This window comes from Carcharhinus amblyrhynchos, chromosome 26 (assembly GCF_965287045.1).
Source record: "Carcharhinus amblyrhynchos chromosome 26, sCarAmb.v2.hapA, whole genome shotgun sequence".
In the NCBI taxonomy this organism is placed as follows: domain Eukaryota; kingdom Metazoa; phylum Chordata; class Chondrichthyes; order Carcharhiniformes; family Carcharhinidae; genus Carcharhinus; species Carcharhinus amblyrhynchos.
Window position 1 is genome coordinate 32,197,796 of NC_137349.1, and position 18,955 is coordinate 32,216,750.

The window sequence follows — 18,955 nt, forward strand, 5'->3', positions numbered from 1 at the left end:
GGTGTCTTCAGTGGAAATAGGCCCACAACTTTTTAGTGTGATTCACGCTAGGGCACTTTGTGCACAGAGTTTGGGGAGAAAACAGCGGTATTTACTCCAGTTTCGTGCAATTTCAGCACTTCAAATTTTTTTTTGGGAGAATTCCACCCATGGTGTTAGCGGCAGACTGAGGGATGGGAAAAGAAACAAATGTATTTTAAAATGCTGGATTAAAATAGGAAAAAAGGCATCAGGCAGTGACAATGACCTTTAAGCTCATTGCTTGCTTAACATTCTAGCTCTCGGCAGGTACCCCGAGTAAGGAGTTGATAAATCTGGTATCAGGTCAAAGCTTGATTAGCACACAGAAGCAGTGGTAAATTAACTGAACAGGATGCTGGATGTGTTGCCAGAAGGTTGTGTGCATGGTGAATCTATAGACTGCTTTTGCATTGAGTTTGGTCACTCCAGTGTGAGGGAACCATCTAGGACCTTGTGCTAATTATCTTTTATTCTGATAAGCTAATAATTGTCTGAATGATCTCCCTTAACTGTAACTATGTTGTGTCATGCTGTTGACTTCTTCAGAAGATATGGTTCTTAATCCTTTAAGAACATAAGAACCAGGAGCTGGAGTAGGCCATCTGGCCCCTCCAGCCTGCTCCACCATTCAATAAAATCATGGCTGATCTTTCCGTGGACTCAGCTCCACTTACCTGCCCGCTCACCATAACCCTTAAAACTTTCACTGTTCAAAAATTTATCTGTAAGATAAATTATGAGATTTGCTTGAATGAATCACAACTCCACTCAATCTAAATTATAACTCCATAGTATGGAAATGCTTTAAGAAAGCAGGTATTCCAGATAGCACTGGAATGGATGTGCCTTCTTCTCACTGCAGACTCTGCCTATCCTGCTCAGTGAGCATTTTCACATTATTTCATGGATCCTGGAAAGTCTGCGGACCCAGTTAAGGACCACTGGACTAAAAATAAAGTGAGCTTAGATTCAGTAATGATTGAAATTTTACATGTGTGTTACTTGAGGGCAGTAAGAACCAATTGTGCCACCATGTGGTCAGACTGCAAACAGTGGATTTCAGAATTGGACAGCTGTGAAACTTGCTAAAGCCAGAGGGAGCCCTTACAATTTAACGTGCTATACAAGAGGAGCTAGTCAATGAATGAAGCTTGGATGCATGTGATCAGTTGGTCTGCAAGAAGGCCACCACATCATCACTGTGCACAATACCTCTGGTATAAGCGTTACCTTGACTCAAATTGGACACTGGGTTAAAATTTGAAATTGTGAAATGGGAATCTTAAATTTTTTTACATTTATTTTTAATATAGTAAAGAAGGAACTGACAACAGAGGCTGAAGCACAAACTCTCAACAGTCAGGTAAATATTGTGCTAATATTTTACATTATGAATAGCATCTTTCTTGATTGACTTAAAATTGTACCTGGGCATGGTTTATAATCTCAATATTTGTTTGTTATCTACTGGAGTTTTTTTTTACTTTAAATTTCAAACTCTTCCAATGGCTCAATTGGGAATATCATCTGAGCGATACAGACCAAAATTCACTTTTTTTTTAGCAGTGTCATGTTTCTTATTTATGTGCCACAGTGCTGGGACCTCTAGGACCGGACTGAAGTTAGTAATTATATATTGGACAGTGACAATATTGTACAATACACCATTATTATACTAGTGCAATAACTGTTAATTACAGATCTCCAAAACACAATCATTGTCAATTCTTAATTGGAACTACTTGAGTTTGAATTGTTGGAATTTTCTTTTTAGAAAATAGTGATAAATTCCTTTTATTCTGTTGTTATTTATGTTGCTTAATTAAAATTATTTTAAGCGCAAAAAGTGATTTGGGGCTTACACAGGTCAGATAATGAAATTCTGTTTTGTCTCTACTGTCCTTACTGAACAAAGTACAAATTTTCTAATGGTCAGCAGAAATTCTTCTCCATCTTCTCTCAGGAAAAAACTCTTATTGAAGCTTCGATATTCCTTCCATTCATGTTCCCAGATCCCATGTTATTTTCAGTAGTTTTAAATATTATTGCATAAAGAAGACAACTTGTGGTCTTGATAATATACAACAATGGCTTGCATTTATATACTACCTTTAACATAGCGAAACATCTCAAGACCGTCAAATGAGCACTGTTGAACAAAATTTGAAAACAACCCAAATAAAGTGAAATTAGGCTGGATTACCAAAAGTCTAGTCAAAGAGTTAGGTTTTAAGAAGCATCATAAATGAGGATGGAGATACGAAAGAGTTTAAGGGAGTGAACTTCTGAGCTTAGGACTTTGGATGCTAAAGGAAGAACTGCCAGTGATGGTGTGATTAAAATTGGGGATGTTCAAGAGGCTGGAATTGAAAGAGTACAGAAATCATAGAATCCTTACGATGCAGAAGGAGACTTTTCGGCTCATCGAGTCTGCACCGACAATCCTATCCTATCCCTGTAACCCCACACAGTTACCCTGCTAAAGCCCCTGACACTAAGGGACAAGTTTGCATGGCTAATCCCCTAACTTGCACATCTTTGGACTGTGAGAGGAAACCAGAGCACCTGGAGTAAACTCACGTGCACACAGGGAGAACGTATAAACTCCATACAGACAGTGACCCAAGGCCAGAATTGAACTTGAGACCCTGGCGCTGTGAGGCAGCAGTACAAACCATCATGCTGTCCATATCAAAGAATCCCTACAGTGCATGGAGGCCATTTGGCCTATTGAGCATATAATGACAACAATCCCACCCAGGCTGTATCCCTGTAACCCCACATATTAATCCTGCTAATCCCTCTGACACTAAGGACATGGCCAATCAACCTAACAGAGTGCAGCATGGGAGGCCAGCCAGAATAGCTAAGCATAAAGATAACAAAGGCATGGAAGAGGGTTTTGCATGCTGAAGAAAGTGATATTATTAAGATAGAAATAGGTGTTCTTAGTGCAGAGATGTGTCAGATGCTCATCTCATAGTCAAAAATGACACCAACATTGAAACAGCCTGGGTCAGCTTCAAACCATTAGTTGCCTAGGAGAGGAATGGAGTCAGTGGCTGGGAAAATAAATTTATATGGGTTTAAGATCCAAGTCTTCCCAATATTTAGCTGGAAGAAGTTTCTGCTTGTCCTTACTGATCTCACAATTTAGAGACAGTGGAATAGTCAAGAGCATTGGTGGTGAGCTATAACTATAAAATTCATCATTGTTATTACAGGGTCCAAGCAGTCCTGTAAAGGAAGATCGCACCAACTTCTCCGTTACTGGCGTGTACTTTATCTGCCCTTTAACGAATGCCTCGGTCTCCAAAAATGCAAGGGATTCACACATTAAGGAGGCCATTCTTATGGTATGTTTTAAATGCAATTTTGAAAATATTCACAATCATCAAAAAGGGCTTTGAATATTCTTCTATTGACCTTTTATAAAGAGATTGGGTTCAGTTTTTTAGTCTATCAGTGTTCTTATGGTATGGCCTGAATATATCCCGTGATTCACCCACTGCATAAGTTCTTAGTTGGAATGGTTTGACATAACTTTTAATAATTCTTAGTGAGCGCTACATTGTTCATCACAAGATATATTTTCCAGGAAAGTACTCTAGCTGTATGTTATAGACATTTGATGGAACAGGCATATGGTAAGCAACATAGATCAGAAAAGTCACTGTTCCATCTCATCCTGTACTGCTTGATGGAATTAGTAGGGAGCTCATAGGGATGCTGCAGTTAGCTTCTGTGTTCCAGAAGTGTGAAATCTACCAGTCCCTACTTTTGGCTATTACCAAGACATTTCTGCTAAAATGAGCTTGTGAATTTGTCACTTGGGAATGGGGTTGGGTTCAGGAATGTAATAGTATACTCTCCTCTTGTGTGGATGAGTGCCGCTCCAACAACACTGAAAATGCTCGACCCATCCAGGACAGAGCAGCTGGCTTGATTGCTATCCCTTCAACAAACATTCAACCTTTCCACCACCAATGAACAGTGGCAGCTGTGTATATGTGCACTGCAGGAACTCACCAATGTCCTTAGGCAGCACCTTCCAAACCCATAGCCACTATCATCTAGAAAGACAAGAGCATTCCTTCACTGTCACTGGGTTAAAATACTGGAGTTCCCTCCCTAACAACACTTGGTGAAGCTACACCTCTGATTGCAGCAGTTCAAGAAGGCAGCTCACCACCACCTTCTGAAGGGCAACTAGGGATGGGCAATAAATGCTGGCCTTGCCAGCGACACTCACATGCAGTGCCCCCATGGTAAGATAGAATCCTAGCATTTATATGAGAATAATCCCTTGACTGATGTCCAAGTGCATGTCCAGTGCCTGTGAAATGATAGTTCAGCTAAATTCAGCAAAGACACAATATGCAGTGGTTTTGCTGGACTAGCAACTTGAAGTAATGAGTTTGACTTCAGTATATCGGAAAGGTGACTATGAAACTGGGCTGGAATGTTGCAAATAGCCAGCTGGTTCATGAGCATTCTTCCTGGGTTGACCTGGAGGTAATTCAGTATAAAATTGATGTCTATGGCATCCAAAATGTCCCAGAAAACCACAGTTATAATAAAAGAACAAACAGCTATGAATCATATCAACAAGAAAAATAGCAACGTGAATGCCTCAAGGACTGGTTCAGAAAAGAAGTTTCTTTTCATTGGATGTGAGTGTCGCTTTCACCAATAAGTTGAGCATTTGTTGTCCATCCCTAATTACCGTTGAACTGAGTGACTAGATCATTTCAGAAGGCAGTTAAGAGTCAGCCACATTGCTGTGGCTCTGGAGTCACACTTAGGCCAGACAGGTAAGGCTAATAGCTTTTCTTTCCAAAAGGACATTAGTGAACCAGATGGGTTTTTACAACAATTGATAGTTTTGCGGTCGCTATTACTGAGACTAGCTTTACATTCCAGACTTATTTAGTGAATTAAATTCCACCAGCTGCTGTGGTGGGATTTGAACCACTACTACCTCCCTGAGCAAGACAAATAACGCAACTGTGGGCAAAAAAAAACAATTTTTAATGGCAGAGAGGGTGGAGAAAAATAGAAAATCAATAATGCACAGAGCTTACCTTTATATTGGTATTCACATCAAATTCATCCTGGAATCATAAGATACAGCACAGAAGGAGGCCATTGAACCTGTGCTGACTCTTCTACAGATTTTACTAAAATTGCAACTGAGCTTAATTAGGCATCAGCTTTGTGTATTGAAGGGACTCTGTGTGACTATGTGCTGACCTCATAATAGTTGGTTACATTCAGTGGTGCCCTTTGAACCAGTGTTTAATTGGTGCATGGCTTATAGGAGACTAGGAAACTGAAAATCTTTGCCATCAAGTGATGTGAGGGCAAATTTGAGTGGGTGTTGTTTAAGTAGCAAGAATTCCGAAAGAGGAGGAAAAATGAACCGTGTTTCTAATGCTGGCCTGGTAAATATTAAATTTGAACCTAGATCTGCCAAGCATTGAAAGAAATTTGATAGTAATCTTGGTAATTAAAAAATACAGTTTATTTGACAAATGACATTTATTATTCCTGTGGGTTCACTTTAATATATCTTATTTACCTGAATTCCAGCTTAAACTAAATTGTGATTTCCTGACACCATTATCCTTCCAGGCTTCAGCTCCCAAATCTTTGAATTCAAAGATTTAATTCTTTTTAGCTCTTCACAGTAGCTGTGGGAGATGTGTGGTGTACGTTTTTCATGCAGAGTGGTGGGTGCTTGGAACACGCAGCCAGAGAAGATGGTGGAAGCAGGCACATTAACAACATTTAAGAGGCATCTGGATGGGTATGAGAATAGGGAGGGAACAGAGGGATACAGGCTGAGTAAGGACAGAAGTTTTTTTTTTAAGTTTCGTTAAAGCATCATAATTGGAATGGGGTTGGAGGGCTGAAGGGCTTGTTCCTGTGCTGTACTTTTCTTTGTTCTTTATTCTGACCTCTGCAACCTCCTCAAACCCATTATACCAGCCTGCGACTGTTGATCTCCAACCTTAAACTCTTTTACTCCTAGGCATGACTTTGGCTATTGGGGCAATTTTTTCCAAAGAGAAAGGATTTTTAAAGAATTGTTTTTAAATGAGTAATGCTAAATGCCAGAGGAGATTTTCCTGGGTTTGTGCCAACGTGTACTGGGAATTGGATGGGCAGGAAACTGGTGGGCATAGCAAAAGGGGCTAAACAACAGGCCTCAGCGCCCATGGGTTGGGAAGGACGAATCAACCTGGGATCCCACTCATGACTACTGCACGGTGATTACTGCTGGCAGTGTAGAGGTAGGTATGTGTCCATTATATTTATCTATCTTAATACATTTTTGGGTGAGAGCAGAATCTGGCTTGGATTTACTGTCCTTGACAGTATGATTTTGTGCCTACATTTGCTATTGAGGTATGTCCATGAATACAACAGGTCATTTAGAGGAAGCACTGGAGGGTGACTAGCACCAGAAAGGCTCAGTTTCAAAAGGGAAAAATTGGTTGGTTGAGTTGCAAGGCTGGAACTATTAAAATGTTATCATAGTCTTTAGCTGTTGTTTCATTAAATGTAAGGAGCCCTTCTGCACATATTGTATGGTGAGTTGCGTCTCCATACCATCTTTCCAATCAGGCCTTCAGACACCACCTCTCACTCTGGTGTCTTTGTCATTGAAATGTTTTGAATATTAAAAATACAAGTTATTGTAGTTATACATTCTCAATTGCACATTCTTTTTAAATGGATCATATGTTTCCAATCCAGAAATTTGCTGATGATCCTGTACGAGCCTCTATAATGATGATTCACACATTTAATAAAGATAAAGAGAGAGTAAAGATTGCTTGTGAAACTCTTGGCAAGTAAGTAACAATCAATTGTTGCTTCCATTTGATTTACTCCAAACTACAAGAATGCCTCAATCTTTCCTGTTCAATATAATTTCTCAATTCAATAACATGCTAGCAAATCTTTTTGCACCTTCTCCTTTGCGTCTATGTTCTTTTTGTAACATGAAGACTAGTATTGTTCACATTAAATTTATTTATTCATTTTCATCTCTGAGCCACAGTCACCTCCCCTTGCTACTGTGAATAGAGTTGCTTTGTATCTCTCCTCGTATCTTTGTCTGTCTGATGTTTGACTGTTTTTCCATGAACAGTTCCCTGGATTTGTTGCCTTTTCCTAGAATTCCTACAGTGCAGAAAAAGGCTATTCGGCTCATTGAGTCTGCACTGACCCTCTCTGACAGAGTACCTTACCGAGACCCTTTCCCCCACCCTATTCCCGGAACCCCACACATTTAACCCACCAAGCTACCTAACCTGCACATCTTTGGACTGTGGGAGGAAACCGGAGCACCCAGAGGCAATCCATGCAGACATGGTAGGACATGCAAACTCCATATAGTCACTCAGGGCTGGAATTGAATACAGCTCCCTGGCGCTGTGAGGTAGCAGTGTTAACCAATGTGCCATCTTCTGCCCCTGTTGTGATGTGTGGTAACCATAACCCTTTCCTCTTTCTTCTCCTCAGTAACGCTGTCAACTCTTGATAATTTTGGCTCAAATTTGTAGGTTATATGCTGACATCCTCAGGAAAAATAAATATTTTTCGATATTGATAGTCTTGCAATGTCTTCCAGTATTTTACCTTCTATATTTTGTACTTTTCCTGTCTTTTTATATAAAAATGAATTCCTTTATCTATGTAAAATTTCAGATACATTGATAACATATGCAATAATCCGAATGAAGAGAAATACAGAAAAATCAAGTTGCAAAATAAAATCTTCCAGGTAAAAGCCTTAATCAGTTTTCTTACTTCTTTTATAAAACCAATTGGATTGGAGTGCTAGTTTGAACCACATGTGTATCATGTCTGTTGGCTGATGTCTTCCATAGAAGAATGGATGGAATTGAGACAACCTTAAAAAAAACTGATAAAAGCCAGAACCTCATTCAGTACAAACGGAGTTTTAACAAATTCAGAAAACGTGTAATCCTAATCAAGTCCCATTCAAAGATATGCAGAAAGTTAACAGAAGTGCTTAGTCTCGAGAAAATGTGAACAATTTAAAACATGTTTGGAAGGTGATGGATATTGTGATACTCAGTCCACCAAGTATTCCCACATCAGGTGCCGAGTTGTTAGATGTGGAGTAAAGCTTCCTCTACTCCATGTCTTAGACCCTAGGCATTCTCTCATCTCAACATAACAGTGTCTGACATTTTCCCACTTTTGAACCACCCTGTGACCGTCCTGAATGAGATCCACAATTTGAATGTAACCAGAATTAGTTTATCAGGAGCTGTATTGTGACGGCTCAAACATCATTTCGGCAGATATCCTTGTGGACACACGAGACCTGAAATCTGAAGAATCTGGTGTCAGTGGGGAATACTGTCGAGAAATGCAAAAACAGCTTTGCTGGCAACCCTTCAGCCAGAAATGGCAAATGATTGATCCATCTCAGTCTCCAGCATCACAGATGGCAGTCTTCAGCAAATTTGATTCACTCCATGTGGAAGCAAGAAATTGCTGAAGGCGCTGGCTACTGCAAAGGCTAAGGGCACTGACAACATTCTGGCAATAGTACTGAAACTTGTGCTCCAAAAACTAGCCATGCCCCTAGCCAAGCTATTCCAGTACTGTTGCAACACTGACATCTCCCCAACAATGAGGAAAATTGCTCTCATATTTCCTGTCTATGAAAATCCAATCTTGCTATTTACTGCTCCGTCAATCTATTCTTGATCATCAGAAAATGACAGAAGGTTTGCTCGATAGTGCTCTGAAACAGTGAAATATTAGTGTGCTATTAAATGAACGTATAGTTTATTGCATAACTAAAATCAAACTGCCATGCATTTTGTTAAAAATGTCTGGGCAACACTGAAGAGAAAGGAAAGATCTGGGCACAGGGTGTTCTTTGCAATTGGTACAATTAGTAGTCGGAGTGTTGTGAGCCAGGATGTATCTTAGACACAGGTGAAGTGTTGAAGAAGCAGCAGCAGCAGCAAGAATGAGAGACAGGCAACCATTCTCAGTTCATTCAGAGATGAAATGCAAAAGGCAAGCCAGTTTGTGCAAAAGATTGTTTTCTTCACTGAACCGAAGACCATTCCCAAGTCCTGGTCACTTAAGCTATATGGTGTGGTAATTACTGGCTAGATTTGACCAATAGATTTATGGTGATTGTTTGGAAAACAGGGTTTCAGCAGAGTTTAGGACTTGGGAAACAAGATACTTTTGGGTTTAAGTCTTTGAGGGACTAAGTAAGAACATATAAGAACATAAGAAATAGGAGCAGGAGTAGGCCATCTAGCCCCTCGAGCCTGCCCCACCATTCAATAAGATCATGGCTGATCTGTCGTGTCTCAGTTCCACATTCCCGCCCTCTCCCCATAACCCTTAATCCCCTTGCCTATCAAAAACCTATCAACCCACGTCTTAAATATATTTAGCGAGGCAGCCTCCACCACTTCAACGGGCAGAGAATTCCAGAGATTCACCACCCTTTGAGCGAAGAAGTTCCTCCTCAAATCTGTTCTAAACCACCCCCCCTTTATCTTGAGGCTGTGCCCTCTAGTCCTACTGTCGTTTCTGAATGGGAAGAGCCTCTCCACCTCTATCCTATCCATCCCATTCATCATCTTATATGTCTCAATGAGATCTCCCCTCATCCTTCTATACTCTAACGAGTTCAAGCCTAGTTTATTCAGCCTCTCCTCATAGTTCAACCCCCTCAACTCCGGTATCAGCCTAGTAAACCTCCTCTGCACTCCCTCCAAGGCCAAAATATCCTTTCGTAAGTACGGCGACCAAAACTGCACACAGTACTCCAGCTGCGGCCTCACCAGTGCCCTGTACAGTTGCAGCAAGACCTCCCTACTTTTATATTCAATCCCCTTCGCTATGAAGGCCAGCATCCCATTCGCCTTCCTGACCACCTGCTGCACCTGCAGGCTGGGTTTTTGCGACTCATGCGCAAGGACCCCGAGGTCCCTCTGCACCGTCGCATGCTGCAGTTTTTCGCCATGTAAGTAGTAGTCCTTCCTACCATTATTCCTACCAAAGTGGACAACTTCACACTTGCCAACATTAAATTCCATTTGCCAGTTCCTGGCCCATTTGCCCAGCCTATCTAGATCCTCCTGCAGACTCTCCACACCCTCCGCACAATTTGCCGTACCACCAATCTTGGTGTCATCAGCAAATTTCGACACCATACAGTCGATTCCCTCCTCCAGATCATCTATATAAATGGTAAATAGCTGAGGCCCCAGCACCGACCCCTGGGGCACTCCACTAGTCACCAACCGCCAATCCGAATAGCACCCATTGACCTCCACTCTCTGCCTCCTATTTGACAGCCAATCCCCTATCCACGCTAACACCCTACCCCCAACTCCATGTCCCATGACCTTCTGCAATAACCTCTTGTGAGGCACCTTATCAAACGCCTTCTGAAAATCAAGAAACACCACATCCACCGGCTCTCCTCTATCCACCGCCCTAGACACATCCTCATAGAACTCCAATAAATTTGCCAGACACGACTTCCCCTTAACGAAACCGTGCTGCGTCTGCTCTATCAAACAATTCTCCTCAAGGTGCCTCGCTATTTTCTCCTTGATCACGGATTCTAACATTTTACCTACAACAGACGTTAAACTAACCGGCCTATGATTCCCTGCCTTTTGCCTGCCACCCTTCTTAAACAATGGCGTAACATTAGCCATTTTCCAATCTTCCGGTACTTCCCCGGAATGCAGCGACATTTGGAAAATAATCACCAAGGCATCCACTATCACCTCTGCCATTTCTTTCAGAACCCTTGGATGCATTCCATCCGGTCCTGGGGACTTGTCCACAATCAGTCCCTCCAGTCTGTCGAGCACTGCCTCTCTAGTAACAATAATGTCATTCAGGCCCTCCACTCCTACCATCTTTCCATCGCTAACACCCGGCAAACTATTCACATCCTCCTCCGTGAAGACCGAAACAAAAAAGTTATTCAAGGCCTCAGCCATTTCCCCGTCCCCTACCACTAAGTCCCCCCTCTCATCCTCTAAGGGTCCAACGTTCACCCTAGTCAGCCTCTTCCTTTTTTATATATTTATAAAAACTCTTACTATCCTTTTTTATATTAAGCGCTAGCCCAGCTCCATAGTTTATCCTACCCTTCTTTATCAACTTCTTTGTCATTCTTTGTTGACATTTAAACCTCTCCCAATTCTCTTCTCGCCCACTACTGTTGTGCTTACTGTTAATTTGCTGAAGCATAAGATTGTTTTTTGTAGTGTTTTATTGTCTTCTATTTGTTTGCTTAACAAAAGAGAGGCTTGGGTTCTGTTTCTGCAAATGTTTCTCACTAATACCCAGAAAGAAACCCCATTTGAAACCAGTGTTTCAGTTTGGAACACTCTTGAACATAATATCAGCAGGGTTTTATAACATGAATCAGCTACTGACACCCTGTTCAGGTTCCACGAGGGCTACTCAGCTCCTGACCTCATTACAGCCTAGATCCAAATGTGGATTCACGTGGAAGTGAGAATGGCTGTCCTTGACATCAAGGCAGCATCAAGGAACCCTGACAGAACTGAAGTCAGTATTTATCAGGGGAAATCACTCTAGTGGCTGGAGTCATACCTAGCAATAAGGAATGTGGTTGTGATTGTTAGAAGTCAATCATCTCTGTCTTAGTTTTAAGACATCACTACAGGAGTCCCTCAGGATAACCTCCTAGGCCCAACTATTTTCAACCACTTCTCTCTATCATAAGGTCAGTAGTGGGATTTTCGCTGATGATTGCATAATGATCCTTACTATTTGCAACCCCTCATATTGAAGCAGTCCAAGTCCATTTGCAATAAGACCTGAACAACATTGAGACTTGAGCTGATGAGTAGTAAGTATCATTCACACCACCCTTGTGCCAGGCAAAGACTATCTCCATAAAAGAGAATCTAATACATACACATGGAAACACCACCATCTGCAAGTTCCCTCCAAGCCATATACCATCCTGACTTAGAACGCTATTATTATTCCTTCACTATTCCTGAATAAAAAAAATCCTGGAATTCCCTTCCTTGGTATGTCACTGTCATATTTAGCTTCTTGCTTAGCTAGTTTAGCCATCAGTCATTATTCATGTCCTTTTATCGTTCCTCCATCTTGTGTTAACAATCTTAATGAGAATAATCAAAAGCTTAGATGGATTAGAGCTCAATCTTTTTGAGTAGGTGTACATTGAAGTATTCTCTCTCTCATTCCACCTTCCTTTTTTTCTTGCCCTATCAAGGAAAGGATATCTGAACTGGAAGGAACACATGAATTTTTACAGTCGATTGGGTTTGAAAGGAAAACATTGCAAGTAGCAGGACAAGGTAACCACAGATCTATAGTAACTTCCAAATAGATTGCTGCACCTAAGCAGCCAGTTTTCTCCCGGTTAAGTACTGAGTAGTTGTGTGCATCTTTATGTACTAACATTGATGCCACAATGGATTAGAGCTTACCTTTAGCAAGTTTCAACCTTGCATGAATCATTAAGCTGAAATTTCCTCCAATCGAGCAGAAAAAAATTACAATTTTGACAGTCTAACTAATATCATCCAAGGGTCTGATGTGACATTGAAATAGGATACCTTGATGAAAAGGTTTTCCCCTCACCACACACCCACCCCAACCTTTTTATCAGTGCACAGCCCAATTTCTCTTGGGTTAGTGTCTTCAGTTTGACTTCCGGGCTGTTCCAAAGTTCTAGCTCCACTGGGAATGAATCGAGTTGTTCTGGCATGGGCACTTTGTTAGTGACAGCACTGGAGAGGAGGAGAAACCATCAAAGTGAAATTTCAGTGTAGTTAAGAAATTGACCTTTTTATGCTTTGGTGTAACAAACGCCTTATCTTTCTTGTATAGAAAATGAAGAGGATTTTTATGTGCTAAATGAGGAACTTCTCACTACATTTGAAGAGCTTAGACAGTACAAGGATGAGCTTTTAAGTGCTGAGCCTGTGAGAGCGCAATTAGATCGACGGATCCAGGTTTTTCGACCTTCACCCCAGGCAGCAAGGTTCGAGTTGCCAAACGAGTTCTATAACCTGACTGCTGAAGAAATTAAACGGGAGCAGCTGATGAGGTATGGCTTGATTCATGCGTATGTGCCAGTGCATTGCATCATTGGAAGCATAGTTATGTTTTTAAAACTTGGATATGTCTGTATGAACAAGGCCAGCGTACCAACCCTAACCATCTTACTACTGCAACTTTTTATGCTTATCTGAACTCTGCACCTTCTTGGTACTAAATCGCCAGATTAGATTATGTGCTCATATTCTTGCATTTGGCTTGAACTCGCCACCTTCTGACTTGCAAATGGGCCAGTCTGACACTGATTATTTTGACAAAAACACTTTGCTTAAACAAATAATTCAGAGTTTTAGGATTGTTTTTACTTGTGTGTGCCCCAGTTGCTGAGTAGAGTGGAAAGTGTGCTATCACTGTTTCCACTGTTCTGCAATACAGAGCAGTGAAACAGGTTTACTTCCTTTGACCTTAACACAGTGAACTATAAATTTCTGCCTTCGGCCCAAAAAGCTCAGCTGCTTCCACAAATGAATTGGTGGCACTTTCTTCACTGCCGCAAAGATCCCTCTGCTTTAATCCTGATCGAGCCTTTTTTTGAACAAAAAACAGGAACAGGCCCTTTGGCCCACCAAACCTGTCACCAATCACATTCTCCTTTCTAGACCAATCACCTGTATCCCTCTATTCCCTGCTTGTTCTTATGTCGATCCAGATAAGTCTTAAGTGTCGCTAATGTGTTTGCCCCAACCATCTCACTTGGCAGTGCATTCCAGGCCCCTACTACTCTCTGTGCAAAAAAAACTTCCCTTGCACATCTCCACTGAACCTTTCTCCCCTTATCTTGAACTTGTGCCCCCTTATAAATGTCATTTCTGCCATGGGGAAAAAGCTTCCAACTGTTCACCTTTCCTATACCCCTCATAATTTTGTAAACTTCTATCAGGTCGCCCCTTCACCTCTGCCTTTCCAGGGAGACCAATCCCAGTTTATTCAATCTTTTCACAGCTAATACTCTCCATACCAGGCAACGTCCTGGTAAACCTTTTCTGGTAGTGTGGTGATCAGAATTGGACATATTCCAAATGTGGCCTAACCAATGTTTCATATAACTGTAATATAATTTGACAACTTTTATACTCGGTGGCCTGGCTGATAAAGGCAAGCATGCCATATACTTTCTTCACACTCTTTTCCACCTGTGCTGCCATTTTTAAGGATCTGTGGACCTGTACTCCCAGATCTGTCTGCGTCTTTACATCCTGATAGTTCTGCCCATTTATTTTCTAGTTCGCATCTGAATTGGATCGACCAAAATGCATCATCTTGCATTGTCTGGATTAAATTCCGTTTCTCTGCCTAATTTCCCCCCCCAATTTTCCAGCCTATTTATGTATTCTCTTTTGTATCATGTCAGTATTCTGCCAGCCTGTGACACATTGGTTGTCTTGTGGATAGCCTTAGCAAATCTGGCAACTTCATCTTTGACGTTATCATAAGCTGTGTCAGAACTGCTGGCATTTGTACAGCAGTGTAACAAAACGAACATTTTAAAAGAAACTTTAAAATTTTATGTATGGCTGTGGAAGGCAAGGAGAGATTATTTTTTAATTGCCTTTTTCTCTGTTAGTGATTGATGCCAAATGCTGTTGTCTAAGAGACATTAACAGACTAAACAACTTGAATAACAGCAACAGTTGGCAAAAGCAAAGGTTTTATAGCAGTTATTGGCTGATTTTATTCTTTGAGCAAACTGAATAGCGTTACCAAATTCTGGTCATGACACTATTCCCCCAAATTCTTAATCAAAAGTGCCAGTGTTTCTTTATTGTGGTTGCTAAGGGATGCAAGAGAGCAGACAATGTTGCCAAAATATGGCGATTTTCAAAAGCAGTCCCAGGCCATGTCTTAGTGGGAGGACCAGGTTTGCACTGAAGCAAAGCTAAAGTTACCCTTTCAGGCCCACTTTAGTGTAATGTTAGGACACCATTTTCATACTGGTGAGTGTTGTCAAGGCTAAGTAAGTCACAGGTCCAATTAACTTCTGTGGTTGTATTATCAACTTCTCTTCTGACTATTTTCAGAGCCTACACTCTGCACACAGCAATGCAGTTGAGGAATTAGATGTGAGATTCTTAATTGTCAGTCTGTATGTTGCCATATTGGCACAGTTGTTGTATCTCTATAGCACTGTGCTAATTTAGCTATAAATTGTATAAATCACTGTTGTTTCTCTGTCTCTCAGTTGTACCATTTCTTTTGTATAAATCATAGAAATCCTACAGTGCAGAAGGAGGCCATTCGGTCCATCAAGTCTGCATCGACAACAATCCCACCCCAGGTCCTATCCCCACAACCCCACGCGTTTATCCCACTAATCCCTCTAAACTACACATCCCAGGACACCATGGGCAATTTAGCATGGCCAATCAAACTAACCCACACATCTTTGGGCTGTGGGAGGAAACTGGAGCACCTGGAGGAAACCCATGCAGACACAGGGAGAAAGTGCAAATTCCACACCGACATTGACCCAAGCCAGGAATCAAACCCAGGTCCCTGGAGCTGTGAGGCAGCAGTGCTAACCACCATGCCGCCCCAATAACTTTCCAAAGGAATAGTTTCTCCCCTTTGATAACAAAGATGTGTTTGTGCAACAATGGGACTGAGTTCTGTTTGGATATTCTCCTCTTCTTTGTATCTGTTCCTGAAGATGTCTCCTGAGATACAGCTCCATAATTACTGGCAGCCCTCCATCATTCGCGCACATATTCTTCTTACCATCAAACTCATAGTAACTTAAAAAATTCTAGCAAGATTAGACAGGGTCGATTCAGAGACAATGTTCCCGATGGTGGAACAGTCCAGAACTTGGGGTGGGGGAGTCTCGAACTAGGGCTCATAGTTTGAGGATAAGGGGTAAACCTTTTAGGACTGAGGTGAGGAGAAATTTCTTCACACAGAGAGTGGTGAATCTGTGGAATTCACTACCCAGAAAATAGTTGAGGCCAAAATGTTATAATTTCAAGCTCAGGGCATCAAGGGATATGGAGGGAAGGAGGAATCAGGATATTGAATTTGATGATTGAACATGATCAAAACGAATGGTGGAGAAGGCTCAGAGAGGCCAAATGGCTTACTCTTGCTTCTAGCTTCTATGTTTCAATGTTAAACAATTGTCCTTTGAATGCAAATTCTCTCCCTATGTTTGCTATTAAAAACAGCGACAATACTTTATTTGGTGATTTATTGATGTGAAGCATTTTGGGGTGTTCTGAAGACATACGAGGCACTACACAAATACAAAATTACCTTTTCCATTTAATGTTATCGTAATTGAATCAAATACTGTCCTTGTCTTATCACCAGAGTTATTTAGCATGAGTTGTTGGCAAGCAATGTAATGACTGAATTCTAGATGACACTGTCACAGTTAAGTACCCTGATCTTTTCTAAACTCTTATGTAAAGGATACTGAGGCATTGCTGAAGGCACAGATGCAAAAATGATTTATAAAGATGATATCGGAGCTAAGCAGTTATAAGACTGAACAAGTTGAATTTTTTTTGAGAGAAGGCTGAGATGGCCGAATAGATAAGAGGTGTAATAGGCTATCTATAAGGAAGATGTTTTTATTTGTACAAGAGTATGTAAATATAAAGATTGACACGAATAAACCCAATTGACAATTCAGAAAAGTTTTTACTCTAAGAGTGGGTAGAATGTGGAACTTGCTACTGGATTGACTTTTTGCGTTCCCATATATTAACTTTTAGTTAATACTTTAAAAACTTTCAACACAAACAGTCTATTAAAATGACCATTGCACACCATGTGACCATTTGGTTTCTGAGCTCCAGACAGCCCTGAGTCTCAAGCAAATATCCAGTTAAATATGGACATTCACAGCCATCCGGAGAATTCATATATCCCCCTGTTTAAGAATGGACCGTCAACAAAAGAGCTGCAGCCTTCCAGTTGGCTCATCTTTCTGTTTCACCAAGGACAAAAGAAACATTGAAATCCAATGTGTATTGGATGAATGTGATTTGATTCCCATCGATCTTCTGTTGTATTATGATGGTCGATCTTCCAAACTAGACTTGGTGAATTTCAAAGCGTCAAATGACAACACCGCAATGTGTAATCATCCCACTACTCATTTTTTGGAAATAAAGAACTTTTAGCTTGTGCAGGTCGCATGGTGAAGAGGCCATTTTGTGGTTTACTTTAAAAATTCAGCAAGAAGTTGAGACAGAGATTCCTCTGACAGCCATTGAACCCACAGCAAGTCAAGTAAGTAACCAAGGCAATAAACTGCCATATCTTGAAACTGGGAGAAGGACTCTTCCCAAACAAGTTTGCCTGAGAACCAACCTCCTGGTAATTTGACCACAAGAGGCTTACTGAAAAATCCTCTGCTTTGTAAGACCTTCACTTCAACTAAAACATTGATTCATTTAAGAACCCACAGACTTTCCCTTCATCTGTATCCAGTCTTTGTGTGAGTGATAGTACGTGAGAGTTGAATGAGTGCGATGTCGTGTTTTTAAGCCTCTAGGGGAAATGTGTGATAATAAATAACCTTTCCTATTTTAAAATTCACACTAAATTGTTTATGCAGGTCTTTGATGTATTGATTAATGTGGCAATGGGGTGTGTGTTGGCAGATCAGAAGCTTTGGATAGGATGACCAAACTGAGAACTAAAGCCATGCGGGAGAGAGATGAGCAGAGGGAGTTGAAGAAATATAACTACACACTCTTGCGCATAAGGTTTCCGGATGGATACATTTTACAAGGTAATCTTGCTTTTTAGACTGCAGCCAATTTGGCCATACTCTTAGGAGCTTTTAAATCCTTACAAGTCACTTCACTCATTTCTTGATTTTAATTTGATAATCCCTCCGATTCTTTTAAATTTTGGTGGAATCCTGTATTGGGTTAAGTAATTTTATTCTACGAAAGTTACACAAATTAATATCTAACTGATAATGCGTATCTATTTACAGTGATCTATTATGTAGCTTCTGGAATGGTTGGAAAAAGTATGAAGTCATAATTTTTACACCATTCTTTAATGTGTTATGCTTGATGCACAAGATCCTTTTTGCCTGTGATCTTTTCTGATTGCAAGATGTATTGTTGAATATGTTTTGTAAAGATTTCAAGCGGGTCAACTCTTGAGGACGCTAGCAAGAGGAATTAAAACTAATATTAGATCAAATGACGAGGATTCTATTGTCGCCAAAAAGAGTAGCGAGATTGGGAGGATTTTCAAATTTGGCAAATGAATTGACGAGGAAAGAGAGAAGAGGATATTAGAGTAAAACTTGAAAGAGACAAAAACAGATTGCAACATTTCTATAGGTATGAAAAAGGATGAGATTAATGAAAGGAAATCTGCACCCAACAGAGACAGGTAAAATTATAATGAAAAAGAAGGAAATGACAGAGACTTTTAAAATAATAGGGAATCAAGAGTTGAGTGAGAATGGGGAACTTGAAGAACAAACAACAGCACAGGAACAGGCCCTTCGGTCCACCAAGTCTGTGCTGACACAGATGCACCTCTCATCTAATATTTTCTTGTCTCTACATAGTCCGTATCTCTCTCTTCCCTGCCTAGTCAGTATCTATCCAGATGCTTCTTGAACATTGTTGTAGAATCTGCTTCCACCACCACCACCTCCGGCAGCGCGTTCCAGGCATTCACCACCCTCTGTGTGAAAGACTTGCCTCTTTTAAACTTTGCCCTTCTCACTTTCAACCTATACCTCCAAGTAATTGACTCTTCAACCCTGGGAAAAAGATTTTGATTATCCACTCTATTCAAACCT

At 40.8% G+C, this 18,955-nt stretch overlaps 1 protein-coding gene across 1 annotated transcript in view; it reads left to right on the forward strand.

The window, feature by feature from the left end:
* The window catches only part of ubxn6 (UBX domain protein 6), a 47,700-nt gene that overhangs the window by 18,856 nt on the left and 9,889 nt on the right, over positions 1–18,955 (forward strand). Inside the window, exons 3-9 of the mRNA XM_080212828.1 lie at positions 1,335–1,384; positions 3,246–3,377; positions 6,784–6,881; positions 7,741–7,816; positions 12,332–12,416; positions 12,952–13,171; positions 17,787–17,917. Of these exons, the coding sequence (XP_080068954.1) occupies positions 1,335–1,384; positions 3,246–3,377; positions 6,784–6,881; positions 7,741–7,816; positions 12,332–12,416; positions 12,952–13,171; positions 17,787–17,917 (792 nt within the window). The remainder of the gene's footprint in view (positions 1–1,334; positions 1,385–3,245; positions 3,378–6,783; positions 6,882–7,740; positions 7,817–12,331; positions 12,417–12,951; positions 13,172–17,786; positions 17,918–18,955) is intronic.